The sequence below is a fragment of the Jaculus jaculus genome, chromosome 6 (genome assembly GCF_020740685.1).
Source record: "Jaculus jaculus isolate mJacJac1 chromosome 6, mJacJac1.mat.Y.cur, whole genome shotgun sequence".
NCBI classification, from domain to species: domain Eukaryota; kingdom Metazoa; phylum Chordata; class Mammalia; order Rodentia; family Dipodidae; genus Jaculus; species Jaculus jaculus.
In genome coordinates this window covers 142479794-142498916 of record NC_059107.1, presented here as the reverse complement: position 1 = coordinate 142498916, position 19123 = coordinate 142479794, and the positions used below count along the sequence as shown (strand labels likewise).

Here is a 19123-nt window from a genome sequence, read left to right as displayed (position 1 = left end):
ACATTGCTTAGTGGTTAAGGCACTGCCCTGCAAAGCCTAAGGACCCAGGTTCAATTCCACAGTACCCACATGAACCAGATGCACAAGGTAACGCATGTGTCTAGAGTGGCTAGAGGCCCTGGTGCACCCATTCTCTCCCTCATCTCTTTATCTTCCTCTCTTTCTCCTTTCTGCTCTGTCTCAAAATAAACCAACAAAATACATTTTTTAAATAAAAATAAATAAATAAATAAAATTCATTATAGTCATGGAGTTTTCCCCACTAGTGTCTCCTTAGTGCCTAATGTTTAATATTTTATATATATAATATGTATATGTGTGTACATATATATATAATGTAATTTACACTAAAGGGCTAAAGAATGAAACTCATATAATCAACAGGTTTGAATATTTAACATAAACTCAACAGATAATAATTAAAATTAATGCAACCTTATAAGAACATTGGGCATGAATATGTTTGGCTTAATAAATGATATCTATGAGAACTTAAAGCAAACATTATTTTTAAATAGAAAAAGTTAGAACTCTTCCATAAGAGATAAGATCATTTTCCTTAATTCTTCCCTCCTTGCCATGGTACACTGCAGTGCAGTATTGAATACGGGATTTATGTTTTCACTCCATTTACTTTAGGCTTAATGGTTTCTTTCATTCGAGAAGAAATGATGGGCTAGAGAGATGGTTTAGTGGTTAAGGCACATGCCTGCAAAGACTAAGGACCCAGGTTCGATTCTCCAGATCCCATGTAAGCCATGCGTGGTGGCGCATGCATCTGGAGTTCGTTTGCAGTGGCTAGAGACCTTGGCTCACCCATTCTTATGCTCTCTCTCCCTCTCTCTCTCCCTCTCTCTCTTAAATAGATAAAAACTTGAAAAAATAAGAAATGACTATGCCAACTCCTATAATTGAAACATAAAGATATATCTCATGGTTCTACCCTGAGATCGTACAGGTTTTGAAGTACCCCACAGTATGTTCAAAGTTCATGTGATTATGAGAATAAAAAGGGCCAATGCAGTCTTCATATTAGTCAGAAAGTCATTTTGACTTCACAGGAACAATAAGAAAGACTTTAAGCATCCCTACTTCAGGGAGTATTTCCTACAACCAAGTGCATTCCTACAACCCTGGTGCAAACAGATCAGGAAATTACATTGCTGTTGCCTATTCCTCAGACACCATTCAAGTTTTGCTAGCTTTCCCAATGACATTTTTATAGTTAAAGATCTACTATAGATTGCCTGCTGCATTTGACTGTGTCTCTTTAGTCTCTTTTAATCTGGAACAGATTTTCAAAGCCAGTTATTTTGTAGAATGACGTATAGACCAGGTTTAGTTGTTGTTGTTGTTTGTTTGTTTTTTGTAGTATGACATATAGTTGCGTTTACCTGGTTTTACATCTGTTTTGCTTTTGCTTCCTTTTTTTAACTTTGTTATTGACAACTTCCATACATATCAACAATGTGCCATGATTATAATCCCCTACCTTTCCCCCCTTCTCAATCCCCCTCTACTGTTCCCTTCCCCTTGCCCACTAGTCTGTCTTCTATTTTGATGTCATCGCTTTTTTTCCTCCTATTTAGCAGGTCTTGTGTAGGTAGCATCAGACACTGTGAGCTCATGAATACCATGGCCACTTTGTGTCTAGAAGACAGTATTGCAGAACATTCCTACCCCTCCTCTGGCTCTGACATTCTTTCTTCCTCCTCTTTCACAATTATCCCTGAGCCTTGGAGAGGTTAATAGTGATGTCTCACATATTGCTGAATACTTCACTGTCAATTCTTCTTAGAACTTGGTGAGTTCAAATTACCCCATTGGTTTCTGCCATTTGAAAAGAGAAACTCCTTCGACCAAAAGTATGAGCAGCATGAATATATGGTCATACACATAAGTGTTTAGAAGGCAATTTGGTTGGCATAATATATCTATTTAGCCAGACAACAGTAATAGTGCCCCCCCCCAGGGCTTATGGCCTCACAACCATATGCTTTTGATTGGGTTTTTAGTACCAGGCAGAAATTCCCTCCGCTGGAGTGGGCCTGAAGTCCAATCAGTGAGCAGTTGTTTTTCCCCATAATAGACATGCCACCATTGCCCTAATTGGTATGTGTGGCCTGGCTGTCCAGCTGTAAAGCTAACAGGGTCTATGACTGGTTAAGATACCTTGATGACTCTTCTCCCTCAACAGGCTGCATAGGTCTTTCCAGCACCCTGGCTAACAGGGAGGAGGCTTCCAGCTGAGTTCTAGCTTGATTTCTCACTGACCTGTAGCCCAAGTATGTGATGTCATGCTTCAGGAATAGGGTCTTACTATCTCATTCTGTTGGGAAACCAAGAACCTGACAATAGTTTATAATGTTTTGGGGCATCATGGACTTCCCTGACCAACAGCTTGATGAAGGTACCCACCCTCGCACTGAAATTTTCTTGTAACAATCTATGGCTTTTGGGAACAGCATTATCCACCCCAAAGGGTACTTCTGCCCAGACTGACTTGTTTTAAATATTTTTTTTATTTTTATTTATTTATTTGAGAGTGACAGAGAGAGAGAGAGAATGGGTTCGCCAGGGCCTCCGGCCACTGCAAATGAAACTCCAGACGCGTGCGCCCCCTTGTGCATCTGGCTAACGTTGGTCCTGGGTAATCGAGCCTCGAACCAGGATCCTTAGGCTTCACAGGAAAGCGCTTAGCTGCTAAGCCATCTCTCCAGCCCCAGACTGACTTTTTTAATATAAACATTATTTAGCTGTTGAAGTAGTATTTTTTTCCGTATGGTTTATTCAAACGTGTTTTATTTTGACTAACCTTCCTCCCCGCCCTGCTGTCATCCAGTTTCCTCCCCACTACTTGGATGGTTTTGCATCTTTGGATGGAAAGCACAGAAATAATTCTGTATTTGTTTCTTTGCATCATAGTAGGTAGGATATGATATGGCCTATGATTGATGATAATAACCTTCATCATTTGATTAAGGTAATACCACATCTGGATCTTCATCATACAGTTACTCTTTTCCTCTTTGAATATTATTTTGGTGGAAGGTAATCTGACATCACTTAAATTTTTGATTCCTACCCAAACCTCAAAAAAAATCATTTATTTATTCATTTAGTCAATTTTATGGGCTCATGATTTTCTCCTGTACTCAACAGGCTATAATGTATTACTGCCATTATTAAATGAGTTCCTAAAATATTCCTCAATTTAAACAGTGGGAGTCACTCAGGCTGACATATTTGTCCTGTTAAGACACCCTGTCGTGCTTTGAGCACTTCTCACTTTCCAGCAGAAGATGTTCCTAGCTTGTCTCTCACTGCTCTTCTTCTACCTCTGATATCAGCCACTTTTCAATGGATCCCTGCTTAAATGGAAAAGGTATTTAGACACCAAAGTTTGGACTTACTGATATGCTAATTTCTCAGACCTATTAATGTTCAGAATTACATCATTAATTTATGGAAATTAACAATACACAAATGTTTAAATATACCGATCTTTAATACAGACCTCAATCTCCCACGTTAGTCCAGTAACGGACACCTAGATATTTTCCTCTTTATATCTCTGTAAGTCTGCTTGAACACTGAGAAACCTGGATCCTATTATTTTTAATGCAGTTACTCTTTGTTCAACCTCTCTGAAAATAATCAGTCTCCCATGTCCAGTTCTACGTTATCCCCACTGACGCTTCCCTTGCCCTGGTAAAAACCTGACTCTCCACGACAGGTTACCCCTCTTTGCTCATGTCTGCTGAGACTCTTATTAATTCCCAGCAAGCAAGCCATTCCTATGAAAAGCCTGTTTTCCCTGATGGGACTTCGACAACCTATGCTAAGGCCTCTCTGTACAAGAATGCTTCCCTCGGAGCCTCTTCACTCTCCTTGGTTTGACACAACGTGCTAGACCAGCCCTCAGTTAGGACGTGCTCCTTGTCAGGCTCAGTTGCTGACTTCTGCCAGACCATACTTGGTGTGTACGCTCCCCACACCACTCCTAGGCTCTGACTCTTGGGCCTGGGCCACCCATCCTATACTGTGCTGGGTTGCCACAAAAAGTAGACATCACTGATACTGTGCACAGGCTCTGAGACTCCCCCAGGGGCCACTGCAAGCTCCCTCTCCACTTAGGTATAGATGCCATCTCCTGTTTCCTCAGCTAAGAACATTAGTATTTAATTTCTCATGGAGTGAAACGGGGTAAGGGAAGAGCATCACATGTCTGGGATCTACTACTTATAATACATGCTGTTGCTTTCAGAGTTCTGATTATTTCAATTTCTGTCAACTAATTTTGAAAGTTTAGGTTACAATTTACAAATACTTTGGGGCTGTATATTTTTGGTCTGCTTAGCTGTTAAACATTCAGTTTTAGCTCTTGTCCTTACAGCGTTTTTAAGTGGGGTTCTGTCTTAATGCACTTGTTTCCCGTATTGAATAAGAAGGGGTGACGTAGACAATTAGGAGATCCCTACATAGGATTGGGTGGACAGTAGCCTCTTTGTCATCACTGTGAAGTATTAAGAAGTCTAATCAGGGCTGGAGAGATGGCTTAGTGGTTAAGGTCCATGCCTGCAGAGCCTAAGGATCTAGGTTTGATTCTCCAGGCCCCATGTAAGCCAGATATACATGGTGGCCCATGCATCTGGAGTTCGTTTGCAGTGGCTAGAGGCCCTGGTGTGCCCATCCTCATTCTCTCTCTCTCTCTCTCTCTAATAACTGAATAAATAAAAATAAAATATTTTATAAAAGAAGTCTGGTCACATCTCTGATTGATTCAAGAGGGCTTTGTGACTCTCTCTCCAGAGTTCCTTACACCTTCCCTACCAAAACACTTCTCTAAAATGTGAGCACTACTTAGCTCTTAGGTTACAGTGGGCAGCTCCTCCCACTTGTCACCTGCATTCCATGACACCCTTGCTGCCCGCTCATGTAAAATATTTTTCTTCCAGCTGACATCTTCCTCAATTAAGAATCTACTTTTGAAAGGTTTTGTAACCAACAAAAAATGTATTTAGTCGATTTCCCTGAAGTTCTCAAAGTTGTCCTCCATCTCCTGCTGTTGGATTTTTTGAGTTGATAGAGCTGGTATCTGATCCTCTGGCCCAGCATATTCCTTCCTGTGGAACCCTCTTTGTAGACTCATTATCTGATGGTAGTTTTTAGGTGCCTTGGCTTCTAGTTTCATCACTTTTCCTTTTCTCTCCACCTCTGCCAGTACATAGCTTCTGACCAGTTCGAGAGCCTCCTGTTGTGGCATAATTGGACTAAACCCATCTATTTAAAAAGAAACCATAGGGTTTCTTTTTTAAAAAATTTTTGTTTATTTTTATTTATTTATTTGACAGTGACAGAGAGAGAAAGAGGCAGACAGAAAGAGAGAGACAATGGGCACTCCAGGACCTCCAGCCACTGCAAATGAACTCCAGACCCTTTATGCACAAGGGTCTGGCTAACGTGGGTCCTTGGGAATCAAGCCTCGAACTGGATTCCTTAAGCTTCATAGGCAAGCGCTTAACAGCTAAGCCATCTCTCCAGCCCTTGCCATAAGATTTCTTGACACTTAGCTTCATTGAAGACATCCCCCATAGATTTGTTTTAATTATTTATGTATTATTTATATTGGTTTGTTATCATTCTCATTTTGTTGTTTCACTATATTACTTTCTCTTTAAACACATCGACAGTCTTTCCTCATCACACTGCATATTTTTCAGACTTTTCTCCTCTCTCTTTCATTGCAAATCTAAAGGAGGACAGTAAGCAATGGCTATGCCATAATATGAATGCTCTGCTGTTGTTTTTATTTTTATTTTTGTCATTATTTTTATCACAGAGAGAGAGAGAGAGAGAGAGAGAGAGAGAGAGAGAGAGAGAGTGAATTGGTGCACCAGGGCCTCAGGCCACTGCAATCAAGCTCCAGATGTGTGTACCACCTTGTGCACATGTGTGATCTTGCGAGCTTGTATCAACTTGTGTGTCTGGATTACATGAGACTTGGAGAGTCCATCAAGGGTCCTCAGGCTTCATAGGCAAGCGCCTTAACCACTAAGCCATCTCTCAAGCCCTGCTCTGCTATTTTGAAATTTCGAACACCACACAAGTTAGTCCATTACTTCAAATTCAGTTTCACTCAAGTTCTGAGGACAGACAGAAGACAGCCAAATTCTTTGTCAGAATTTAACCAGTTCCTGATATAAATTCTTCCCCTCTGAAAACTCATGGGCTGGGCCTCCACTATTCATGTGACTCTGCATTCTGATGGCCCATGCTGTGACCAGAATAGCACAAGTTCTGTAGGTTCTGCTCACAGCTTTCTAGGGCTTCTCTGGTTGAAGCTGCATGCTATTCTGCGTTCCTCTTGAAGATTGTTTCCAAAATCCTAAAATCTACATGGTCAAGTTTACCACAGCAATCACCTCCATTTCCCAGTGCCAATATTCAGTATTCATTACTTTTCTCAACACTGTGACAAAATATCTGACAAAAGTGACTATTTTGGCTAACATTTTGAGGCTATAGCGTATTGTGGAAAGAAAGGCATGGTGACAGTAATTGCAGCAGCTGGTCACATAGCATCCATAGGCAGGAAGCAGAGAGAGAGGAGTGGGAGTGCTCCACTTTTTCTGATCTTTTAAATTTGGTATGGGACCCCATCCTATACAATGGAAGCACCACTACCCAAGGTGATTCTTCCCACCTTAGTCAAACCAACCTAGAAGCACTTTCACAGACAGACCCACAGGTTTGTTTCCTAGATTATTCTAAATCCTGTCACACTAACAATCAGGATGAACTACCACACTATCCCATGTATGGTTTTTATGAGACAATGTGGGGTCATTAATTTAAAAATAAAAGCACTATGCTTTCATATTCTTGCCAAGGAGAAATACTGAGGAACCTTTTAAAAGTATAAAATATTGGGCTGGAGAGATGGTTTAGTGGTTAAGGCACTTGCCTGTGAAGCCTAAGAGCTCATGTTCAGATCTCCAGGTCCAACGCAACCAGATGCACAGTCACAAAGGCGCCACAAGGGGGCTCCCATGTCCTCACAGCAAGTTGAAGGTTCTGGTGCACCCATTCTGTCTTCATCTCTGCCTCTGTCTCTAAAAAAAAAAAAAAAGTATAAAATATTTTTTAAATGTATAAATTAAATCATGCCAGCCCTACTCTCAACTTCATTTTTCACTTGCTTTCCAAACATTCTACCCATCCCACACAAATCTGTTACAGCCATAGTAGCCTTCTGATTGTCATAGTCTTCCAAGATTTTCATTGCTTCTTTCTTCTGCCTACAATAATTCTTTCCCCAGATTCTTGTCTGTGCCAAGTTGGGTCCTCAGAAAGACATCGCCTAATCATTTTATAACAATTTCCTTTTATTCCTACCTCATTACTTTGATTTCTTTTCTATATAGAACTTAACCACATCCCAAATAACACTAGTCATTTGCCTGTACTTGTCTCTTTTGTTGAAATGTGAATGCCATAGAGTTAGGAGATTGCCTTTAGCTCTTCTGAAATCTTAGAAGTGAATGCAGAGAAAGTACTTTATAAATGATTGTGTAGTCAATTCACACTGTCTACTTATATCAATATCAGCACTGGACCCTCTAAAGTGCTTTATTTTGTCTTTCTAAAGGGGGATGCAATGATCCAATAAACAAAGATTGTAATGGCTAATACTTGTCAATTATTTCCCTATAAGTAGTTTTTATCCTAGCATAAAATGTTAAGTTTTATTGTTATTTAGGTATTTATGTAAGTGGTAAAAATCAGAGGCAAAGGTGGATAAAAGATTGAGCTAGTCATTGCTGGATACTCTCTTTGACATATCTTTGAAATGCTAATGGTTATCAGATTGGAGTTCACACATATTTACTTTGGCACCTTCACATTAAATATCTGCTTATCAAGTTAAAAGTGTGAAATTAAATATGACAAGTTATGAAAACAGTTTAATCTATATACTTTGCTTACGTTTTATCTAAGGAAAGTGTAAGAAAACAAAAAACAATCTCTCCAAAGTACTTTTAAAAATGTACGGGAAAAAAGAACAAAATATAAATCTTAAATGAATAATTTCCATGTCAATAAAAATATTTATAATGCAATCAGTTAATACTTCATTTCTTTGCAAAACGGGAATGCTCTGGATTTAAATGTTTTTGCTGTTACAATATAAGCATATTTCTTATTGTTCTATACAATAGAATTCTATTTTTATTTCTTGTCAAAATCCATATGTTTATTTCCCCCTGAATACATATGTTAACATCCTAATCTCCAAGATGATACCTTAGGAGGTAGGGCCTTTGTGAGGTAAATGGGCCATGAGGACATCTTTCGTGGATTGGATTAGTGCCACTATTAATGAGACCCCCAAAGAGCTCCTACATCCATCATATCGTGTGAGGACACAGGAAGGTGGTTCTATCTGTGAGCCACATAGTGAGAGCCCACACCACAAGCTGAATCTACATCTTGATATGGGGCCTCACAGCCTCTAGAACTGTGATGATTTATCACTGTTGTTTATAAATTACCAAGCTAATGATAACTAGGATAGTTTGATTACTTCATTCAGTGTTCACAACTCTTTTAGGTATAAATTTTTGCTAACATGATTTTCCAGGTGTGAATATTTAAATACTGCCAATTTCTCTTTTGAAAAATGTATTGAATGTGTGAGTCAGTTATATATTGCTACATATCAAGCCACATCAAACTTAATGGCTTAAGTAAGCGTTGACAATTTATGATTTTGGATGCTTTCTTCTGGTCTGGGCCACCTCACTTTACTGATTGCTATTTCAAGGTCACTTAGTAGGTTGGCCTGAGTTAGTTGGTCCTGGATGGCCTCACTGACATATATTGCAGTTGTCTGTTATTACATGGGTACTAGTGTATTAACTATGTCTTATTTTTTTTTGTTTTCTCATTTCTTTTTTAATATTTTATTTTTATTTATTTACTTGACAGAGAATGAGGGAGAAAGAGAGAGAGAGACAGGGGGAGAGAGAGACTGGGCATTCCAGGGCCTCCAGCCATTGCAAACGAACTCCAGACGCATGCTCCCCCTTATGCATCTAGCTTACATGGGTCCTAGAGAGTCAAACCGGAATCTTTTAGCTTTGCAGTCAAACGCCTTAACTGCTAAGCCATCTCTCCAGCCCTTGTTTTGGTTTTAATGCTCTGTCTTCTTGAGGTCTTGCTGATCCTGGGCTGATCCTCCCCGAGCTAGCTAATTTCTAAAGAGAGCCAATAACTCACTCTGAACATGCTCTTCATATGCAAACCTACCGACTCAGCATTCATACTCCCAACCACCTCCTATGCAAGGCTTTCATACTCTGGGTAACTATTCACTTGTCCTGATTACCCAAGGCCAGGTCATAGACAACTAGGGACAGCCCTTATGCCCAAGAAGCTATGGCATGGACTCAAAGTAGCAAATCCTAAACCTACTTATCTCCACTTTGTTTGTTCCTTTCCACAGAAGCCACAATAAACACTCTTGCCCACAGTCTCCCCTCACTCCCTCTGTCTCCTGCCTAACCCTGGTGCACCATCCTGTACCCTTACTCAACAACACTGAGACACGTCCCTCTTCTTGGATATTTTAGCACAACAGTCTATTCTTTTCATTGACACTCCATCTCCTGACCTATTGGCTTCACTATCCTTGTTAAACAATAAAACCCACATCTTTAAAACAACTGGATAATGTGTCACTTCATCATCTAGAAGTCCAGCTTGGCTTAGTCACATGGTGATAAGAGTCCAGGAGCAACAAGGCAGAGGTGGAAATTCTTTTCAGGCTGTTTACGTCCTATTTGCCACTGCCTCATTGACTAATGGCTATGGCCCCAATGACAGTTGACTTGGAGGACCCAGTGTGGATGGCTGTGGCTGGGGGAAAGGGCTGTGACTAGAGAAGGCCTGAGCAGATTGATTGTAGTCATTCTACCACAAACTTTTCCATATTTCACACCAACTTTCATTTTTTTATTTGAGTAACCTTTAGAATTTTGACCACAGAAATAAGAAAGTATTATTTTACCTGTCTTGATAAAAATGTTATCAACTGTCAAGACTCTAAGGACTGTATTTAAAAAAAAAAACAAAAAACAAAACACTCAATCCTGACATGGTGGCACATGCCTTTAATTCCAGCAATGGGGAAGCAGAGGTAGGAGGATCACCGTGGGTTTGAAGCCACCCTGAGACTACATAATGAATTCCAGGTCAGCCTGGGCTAGAACAAGGCCCTACCATGAAAAATCAAAAGAAATAAATAAATAAAATAAAACTATGCTTATAAGTTAATAACTAAATTTTCTCTTATTTAAGAAAGTAACTGCTTGGGACTAGAGGGCTTAGCAGTATGAAGCATTTGAAGTCAGTAATTTTAGCTATTTTAGTCAAAACACTGATGAGATAGTAACTCATAAGTTACAGAAAACTTTAAACAGGCCTAGGGATATTGCTCCTTCAGTGAACTTCTTGTGAAAGCATGAAGACCTGAGTTTGGATCTCTAATACTGCCCCAAAGAGCCAGGTGTAGAGGCATGTGCCTGTAATCCCCATACTGGGAAGGGGGGTACCAGAGGATCTCTGGGGGTTGCTGTCTAGCCAAATCAGTGTTCTCCAGGTTCAGTGAGAGACCTTGTCTCATCTCAAAAATAAGGTGGAGGGCTAGAGAGATGGCTTAGCAGTTACGGTGCTTGTCTGCAAAGCCTGAGGACCCAGGTTCAATCTCCCAGTACCCAGGTCAGCCAGATGCACATAGTGGTGCATGCATCTGGAGTTTGTTTGCAGTGGCTAGAGACCCTTGCATGCTCTCTCTCTCTGTCTCTCTCTCTTTCTCTCTGTCATAAATGAAAATAAAAATAAATGGGTGGAGATTGATTGAGGAAGATACACAATGTCAAATTCTGGCCTTTATACACACACACACATACACATACATACAAAACACACACAAGAGAGAATTTTAACTACAATGGCCCTAAAATTTAAGTTATTCTAGAAAGTATTATCAAAACTTTTTTGACAAAGATTTACAGAATCTTTTTCCAACAATAGGCTGACTCTGCAATTCTCCCTCCAAAGTAAATTCCCTTAGTTTTTTCAGCAGCTTTCAAAATGAAATTCTCAACATCTTTATTTCCCAAATCCTCCTTCCTACTATTTACCACTGCTGTCGTTCCACACCAATCCGCTTACTTTGTGAAACACAGTGGAGGACCCAAGACAACTAGGAAAAAGTAAGAAAAAGTAAATTGGAAGAGATTTTCAGGTCTTACTTCCTCCTGCCAGTAACTGATGATAAGAAGAAACACATTAAACCAACCTAATTCTCTTAGCACACTTGCCCAAACTCCAAAAGACGGTCATAAATAACAGAAATATGACTCTATAATAAGCCCCTGTCATTCTCCTTTTGGTGCAAACCCACTCTAAATTATTGTTTTATCATACACACACACACACATACACACACACACACACATATGGCAAATAGTACATACTCATTAGATGTCACTTGGTCATCCTGCAAATCACTATGTAGTCTCAGGGTGGCCTTAAACTCACAGTGATCCTCCTACCCCTGCCTCCCAAATGCTGGGATTAAAGGCCTACACCACCATGCCTGGCTAATTAAGAACTTCTTTAAAAGTGTGAATTACAAATCAACTTGGGGCTTATCATTATGACCCATATTGGTTCTTTTTGGCTTGCTAGGTTATGGGCTTGTTACACAATATAATTTTAATCATGGCATTAACTATCTCTGTGAATTAAAATGACTATTGAAAAATGTCTTGTTTTGCTAAGTTCTTTGCCCAAAATTTCACTCAGTATATATTTAAATGACAAGTTATAGAAATGGAAACATATTTTGAATTTTATAGAAGATTTATCTTAAAAATTGTCCAAAGCAATAAAAATTTCTTTCCTACATTTTCTTGAAAAGATCTTAAGAACTCAGAAGATAATTCTATTTCAGAGATGAAAGCAAAAGACAGATTTTGTAAGTTTTATATAAGTAAGGTTCTTGCTTTTAAATGATATTATGGAAGCGTTGTTTGTCTCTGTTGAACCTGAACAACTCCTTTTTGTCTATATCATAGAATCTTTAATAATCTGTTAACAATATTAACATTAATAATTTCAAATTATATCTAATTATACTTCTTTTCAAGAATTTTGAATTTCAAGATTTTGGATTTATTGGGTAGGTATATGGCTTGAGGTATTATATGTATATTACCTACCTGATGTCAATCTATATAACGACCCTTTACTGTGGGGCTCTGGACATGTTTGTCCCACTTTAAGAAACTCGGTTTTGTCAATCAATATCAAACAAATTCTCTAAGCCCAAGCGAGAAGGGTATATAATTATTCAATACTCTGTTCATTCTTTTGAAATGAGCCCTAAGGTATGTCCACAAGATTTAACTCACACACACGCACACACACACGCTTTATATATAGAAATATAGAGTTATCTGGGATGTCATAAAATGAGGGTATTGTAGTGTAGCAATAAATCAAGTGTCTGGATATTGCACATGATCATGATCATGAGGGCACTGCTATTGCATCATGGCTTTCAGAGTTATTTATAACTAAATAATCATCCTGACATACTTCCTCCTTTTTTTACAGATGACTTCTCTCGACAGGAAGACAATGATCCCCCCAAACAATACGATCCTGGGCAATTTGCAGGCCTTCTCCATGGATCCTCTCCAGCCTGTGAGTCTCCTGAAAATCCATTTCAACTCTATGGGAAGAGAGGTCAAGGTGAAGAAGAACAAGAGGAAATCAGTCTGGCCAACAGTCCTTTGCCTTTCAAGCAGACTCCAGTAGAAAATAACCCAGAACCTGTGGTAAAGAAAATTAAACCCAAAGTGGTCAGTAGAACAATTTTTCACAAAAGAAGCACCCAACTTGAGAATCACACCATTGTTGGCACAAGAACCTCCAGGAGCGGATCCCGGAGTGGGGACCAGTGGATTGTGAATACAGGGGGATTTGTGGAGAGAGCTTGTACTCTGGGGAGAATCAGGTCATTGCCTAAAGCCCTGATTGACATGCATTTGTCCAAAAATGTCTCTAAATCAGACTCTGATCTCATTGCCTACCCTTCAAAGGAGAAAGCGGCAAGAGTTAATTGGAGTGAGTCCTCAACTGCTGAACACAGCTCTAAAGAGAATTCTGAAAGAACTCCATCTTTCACATCTGAGTGGGAAGAAGTAAGTGTTGTCCTTCTTGTCATTACTTGTGTTGCCTATGGAATTGATGGAGTCTGGGGAGAAAGATTTGCAGCTTTTTAAAGTCTTTCAGAATCTAGAGGGGGGACATTTAACAGATGCATACATACAGCCCCATTGGGAAGGGGAGGGTTCTATGGTTAATGGGTGGCAATTTCACAGCAAGTAGAAAAAGAAGCACAGTTCCACACATGTGGAGGAATCTTTTGTTTCCATGGAGATTGAAGTCAAGCAGAAGTAATAACTGCCTATGAGGTAAGAGGGAATATAGACATCGTATCCTACCAAGCCTGCAGCTGACAACCTGAGAGAAGCCTTGTTCTTTGGCTCCGTGTCATTTTTCCACCTGCTACCCTTTTTAAGCATGCCTGTCTTCTATAAAACGTCTTGTGCTTTCAGAACTACTCTTTATAATCTTAACCTTTATGGTAGAGCCAGAGGTGTTGGCTCTTCTTCAGGAAGCAGGCAACAAATACATATCTTAATTTCCATTTGAGAGATGTCAGAGAAACATTAAAGGAAGAGCATGTTTTGTGGTCAAGTACCACCACTTTAAGCTGTACTTAAAGATAAACTCTTTAATAGAAAAGAATTACTCAGAAAGTGAAGTGCCCTTATAAAACCATGCAGTATTATTTTTTTTTCTCCCTAAGGAGAATTAAATCTTAAAATAATAGTGCTTATTGCTTTTCTTGAATTTCTTTAAAGAATGGACCAAAGCCTCCACTTATATCTCATTCTAATGTGTTACATTTTGTCTCTCAAAAGTCAATGCCAGTTGGATTTGGCCTTGAAGCACATTAGGTCACTATGGTATTCTGAGAACTAGAAATGGATATCATTTTTTTATTGACATTTTGAATTGAGCTGTTTGGAAAAATCACTTAATATCTCTGTACCTTTGTTGAGCTGAACAAAATGGGACACTTAATGCGCATTGTCCTTTTGAAACTTGCACCTTATTCATGTTGACAACATGAGGAGAAAAGAGATTTTAAATCATACATGGTTATCATTTAGACAGTCATCAAGACTTTTGAGGGTATCTATTTTTCTAATTTTATTTATTTATTTAACAGAGGGAGAGAGAAAGAGAGATAATAGGCGCATCAGGGCCTCCAGCCACTACAAACTGCAGATATATGTGCCACCTTGTGCATCTGGCTAACATGGGTCCTGGGGAATCAAACCTGGGTCCTTTGGCTTTGCAGGCAAATGCCTTAACTGCTCAGCCATCCCTCCAGCCCTATTTTCTTATTTTTTAACTGTTAGTGTTTGAAACCCTTTTTTTTGGAATCTTAGTTGAAGATAAGATTAATACATTTGACTTATCTTATTGAATTAAATATTTCCATACATGACTTGATGCCACAAATTGGCTGTGGCCAGCCAATCTACCTAGCCAGAACTTGACTCCAGTGGCTGTGCCTAGAAACTGTCCATTGTGCTTCCCCAGTCCAACAAGAACATGACTCCTGGGGAAAGAAGAAGGTTGTCAGAAAGCATAGACCTGACACTGAATTTATCCTCAGCCCTGTCTCTTCTGAGTTCAAATGGTTCCTAACCTACTAAGCATCTAAGTACAAAGAAGTGCAAGTGAAGTTAATTTGAAATTTTTAAGAAAGGAAATTCATATTTTTAAAAGATAATTCAAGGGCAGAGGAGAATGGCTCAGTGGTTAACAGTGCTTGCTGCTTAAGCATGAGGGCCTCTTGGGCAGAGACTGCCGAATTCAACTACCCAAAACCCATGTCAAAAAGAGCTGGGAATGGCCATCCACATTCATAACCCCAGCCTACAGGGAGTGGAGACCAGAGAATGGCTGGGGTGAACTGAAGGTCATCAGATTCAAGTTCAAGGAGAGACCTCATCTCAAGGAAAGAAATACATAGATGAATGATAACAGAAGGCCACCCATCTTTCTCCTTTGCCCTCTGCCTGCAAGCTCATAGTATATGTGTACCTACACATGTGCGTACTCCACACATCACACACACAACAATACATGCATAACTCTATACAAACAAAAAAATTCAAAAGATGGTTGCTTCCCTTTAAATCTTGCCCTGTTTGTTTCTTAATTGTAATTTGTTTGTTAATAACACTAAGAACATATGATCATAGCATTTAAATAATTACTTTATTTTTAATATCTTATTTGTATGTTTATTTGAGAGAGAAAAAGATGCAGATGCAGAGAGAGGGGAGAGAGAGAGAGAATAAGTGCATCAGGGACTCTAGACACTGCAAACAAATTCCAGACACATGAGCCACCTTGTGCATGTGATTTAATGTGGGTACTGGGAAACTGAACCTAAGTCCTTAGGCTTCACAGGCAAGTGCCTTAACTGCCTAGCCATCCCTCCAACCCTTAATAGTTCTTTTAAAACATAGTGTTGAAAATAAATGCATTGGGACTGGGAAGATTGCTCAGTTGTTGTTAAAGTAGTTGCCTTGCAAGTACAAGTTTCTAGTTTGAGCCCAAGAAACCACATAAAAAACACTAGGCAAAAGCTGGAGAGATGGCTTAGCGATTAAGTGCTTGCCTGTGAAGCCTAAGGACCCTGATTCAAGGCTCAATTCCCCAGGACCCACATTAGCCAATTGCACAAAAGGGCACACATGTCTGGAGTTCATTTGCAGAGGCTGGAGGCCCTGGTGTGCCCATTCTCTCTCTCTCTCTCTCTCTCTCTCTCTCTCTCTCTCTCTCTCTGCCTTTCTCTCTGTGTCTGTCACTCTCAAATATGTAAAAAAAAGAACAAGAAAATTTTTAAAAAGAAAAAAAATAATAAAACTTTAAAAACCACTGGGCAAAATGATGTGTGCTTAAGATCTCAGCACTAGGAAAACAGAAATAGGAGGATCACTGGGGCTTGCTGGATAGCTAGTCTAGCCTGATTGGTGAGTTCTAGCCCATAAGAGACAGACCCTGGCCTGCGAAAAGAACAACACTGAGTTTGTCCTCTGGCCTGCACAGAAACACACTCTTGTCACACCTCCACACTAAAGAAGCGAGTGCAGTAACCCACGGCTTTTGTTTCTCACAGATTGACAAAATCATGAATTCCATTGATGTTGGGATCAACAGTGAACTTGAAGAGATGAATGGAGAAACTGCAAGTAAAGAAACTTTCTTCTATATTATACTGAATAAATGTACTCAAGAAATGGCCAGAAATGATCAATATCCTTAAATGACAATTTCTTAATTATCATAAAAGTAGCTACAAATTATTTCCTTCTAGTCTCGGGTCCAACAGACATGACTTGAAAATGTCAGTTAAGTATATTGATTTAGCAAATTGATAATTTTTCCCATGTGTTAGCTCGCTGTCAGTTAACAATAATGAAGTTTCAATTTCAGTTTGCGCGCAGTATGATACATTTCCAAGTGGTTTGGGATCTGCTTACTTAACATTCCATTTCTCATTCCTTGAACCATCCCACTTATTTTGGCTAAAATAATAACAGCTTTTTCTAAGTTATAAACACCTTTTGGCAAGCGCTGTACCACTCTTCTTGGACCTAGCAGAGTATCTCTCAAAGAGTTAATCTTTCTGTCAACATTGTGTGTGTGTGTGTGTGTGTGTGTGTATGATTTTTGTGTGTTCGTGTGTGTAAATGTAGGCACAAATATCCCATAATTCACATGAGGACATCAAAGTATTACCTCGTTATCCACCTCGTTTTAAAGCAGGGTGTCTCTTGCTGTTCATAACTGCACTTGCCAGCGTGGGCAGTTTGCAAGCTCTGGGACTCTCCTGTTTTCTTCTCATGATAGGTGCACTGGGATTTAGCCTAGCACTATGCATCCAGCTTCACATGGGTTCTAGAGAACCAAACTCGTGCTGTCTTCTTATGCAGCATGTGCTTTACCCACTGGTTTCTCTCTCCAGCCTGCTCATCAGTATTTTATACGTTGTTCTACTGTTGTTTTCTTCTATACAAATATGGCTAAGACTAGAAAACCACTTGAAACCTTCCTGACCAACTTTTTTGCTTAATACTGACATAGAGAGCTAAGCCTTAAAATAACAGTAATATTCATATTAAAGATTACTGTCCTTGAGAAAGTCAAGATTTGGATTCCATTTCTACTTTGCCACCAAACAGTGGTGAAACTGTACATTAAGTAGGTCTATAGAATTTGGAGTTTTAGAACAGGTGATTACTAAGCTCTCAGGAGAGCTCGTGTCAGAAGGGGTAGTTGATTCTTTTCCAGATAATAAGATTAAGTTCTGTGGGAGCAAGAAGTCTAAGTACATCACAAGATAAACATCTACAGGACTTTATCATCTGAGCCCAGACTAGGATGAAGTGAATAAGGGGCTTGCCTACCAAGCAAGGTATAAAGTGGAGCTTAACAACACTATTATCAGAGTATAAATATTTTATTGAAATAATTTAGAATCTCAAAAATTCATGATGAACAAAATATCAAAATTTAAATAAAGACAATATATAGCCTCACTGGCATAACCTGGGCTCTCACCTTGCCTGACATCTCAGAATGGTACAAAAAAATGGAGATATCATGGAATAGACCAAACAACCATTGATGATAGTGTTTCCAGGGATAGAGTTAGTTAAATGGCATGCTCCTTGCAAGACCTCAATAATAGAATGTTGCCCAAGCTTTGAGAGCCCAAGCAGTACTGGAGCTCTGCAAGCAACCAGGCTGGTCAGTCAGCTGTGGTCCAGGTAAGCAGGACCCAAGAGTCTGGTCACATGTCCAGGAAGGTGGGACTAAGCTAGGTGGATAGGGACACTCCTTTCCCAGCCACAGAAATGTCCACTCTTCATCATATTCTTTCCCATCCTTTTCTTAACTGGAGGAAAACACTATATCAGATCTGAGTTTCTTCATTTCTTCTTGATGTCGATTGATAGTGGATACCAGGACATGTGTGCTACTTTGGAGACTGATACCAGATGTGTCCACTCTCTTTCTATAGCATAATGTTCATCTCCATGTAAAGCAACAACAGTTGGAAAAGATGTGGATTTAATAGTAAACACACACCGAGACACATAAGTCTGCTATTTGGTTTCAACATTGTCAATGGGCATACTTTTAAGAGCTAGGAAAGAGCCCTATGTTGTCCCACTTGTATAATTGTCTAATGAAGCAAAGCAAAATGAAATATCTGCCTTGTCACAGTGCTAATGTCAGAGAGATTTGTTTTCTTAAAATGTGGTCTAGAGACCACTGTGTTGGCCCGACTTTCTAACACTGGTAAAAGTGACGATCCCGGGGCCTCATACTACAGAATCGGCATCTGTGGAGTAGAGTCTGATAAGTACACCTGTGAAACAATCACCTTAAGTGACTGGCTTTATCCAACAGGGAGGATTTTTATGGAATTATGAGCATAAGTGGCAAAGATACAGCATTGAAATCTCTAGTTGCAGTCACCGGAGGTAATATACAGGTAAAAGTAAGATTCTACTGTGAACACTTGCTGGGACAAGAGGAAACTTGACTGTATCCCATGTTAATTAATGTTTTCTAAGATTCAGACATTTTTTTTTTCCTGAAATTTGCTTTAGATTTTAAAACTGAAAACTTGAATTCAGACTCAAAATTGCATATGTATTCCTAGTGATGCAACTAACAGTGGGTCTGTGATAGCATGGATGACCTGTTCTCCCAGAACACTGAGCACTTCTTCAGAAGCCAAAGAACCTAGGAAACCTAGGAAAATGTGTTACCAGAGAATCCTTCAGATATGCTTATGAATAATTTCAAGACCAATGTGGAGTTTGTACTTTTATTGATATTACGATAAGATTTCTCTCCTTATCAGCCATGCTCAAAGAGGGAATGG

At 39.4% G+C, this 19123-nt stretch overlaps 1 protein-coding gene across 25 annotated transcripts in view; it reads left to right on the top strand.

Moving 5' to 3' along the window:
• The window catches only part of Anks1b (ankyrin repeat and sterile alpha motif domain containing 1B), a 1062135-nt gene that overhangs the window by 557248 nt on the left and 485764 nt on the right, over positions 1 to 19123 (top strand). For all 25 annotated transcript variants that reach the window (XM_045152363.1, XM_045152361.1, XM_045152357.1 and 22 more), the window contains 2 exons: positions 12688 to 13277; positions 16343 to 16415. In XM_045152363.1, the coding sequence (XP_045008298.1) occupies positions 12688 to 13277; positions 16343 to 16415 (663 nt within the window). The remainder of the gene's footprint in view (positions 1 to 12687; positions 13278 to 16342; positions 16416 to 19123) is intronic.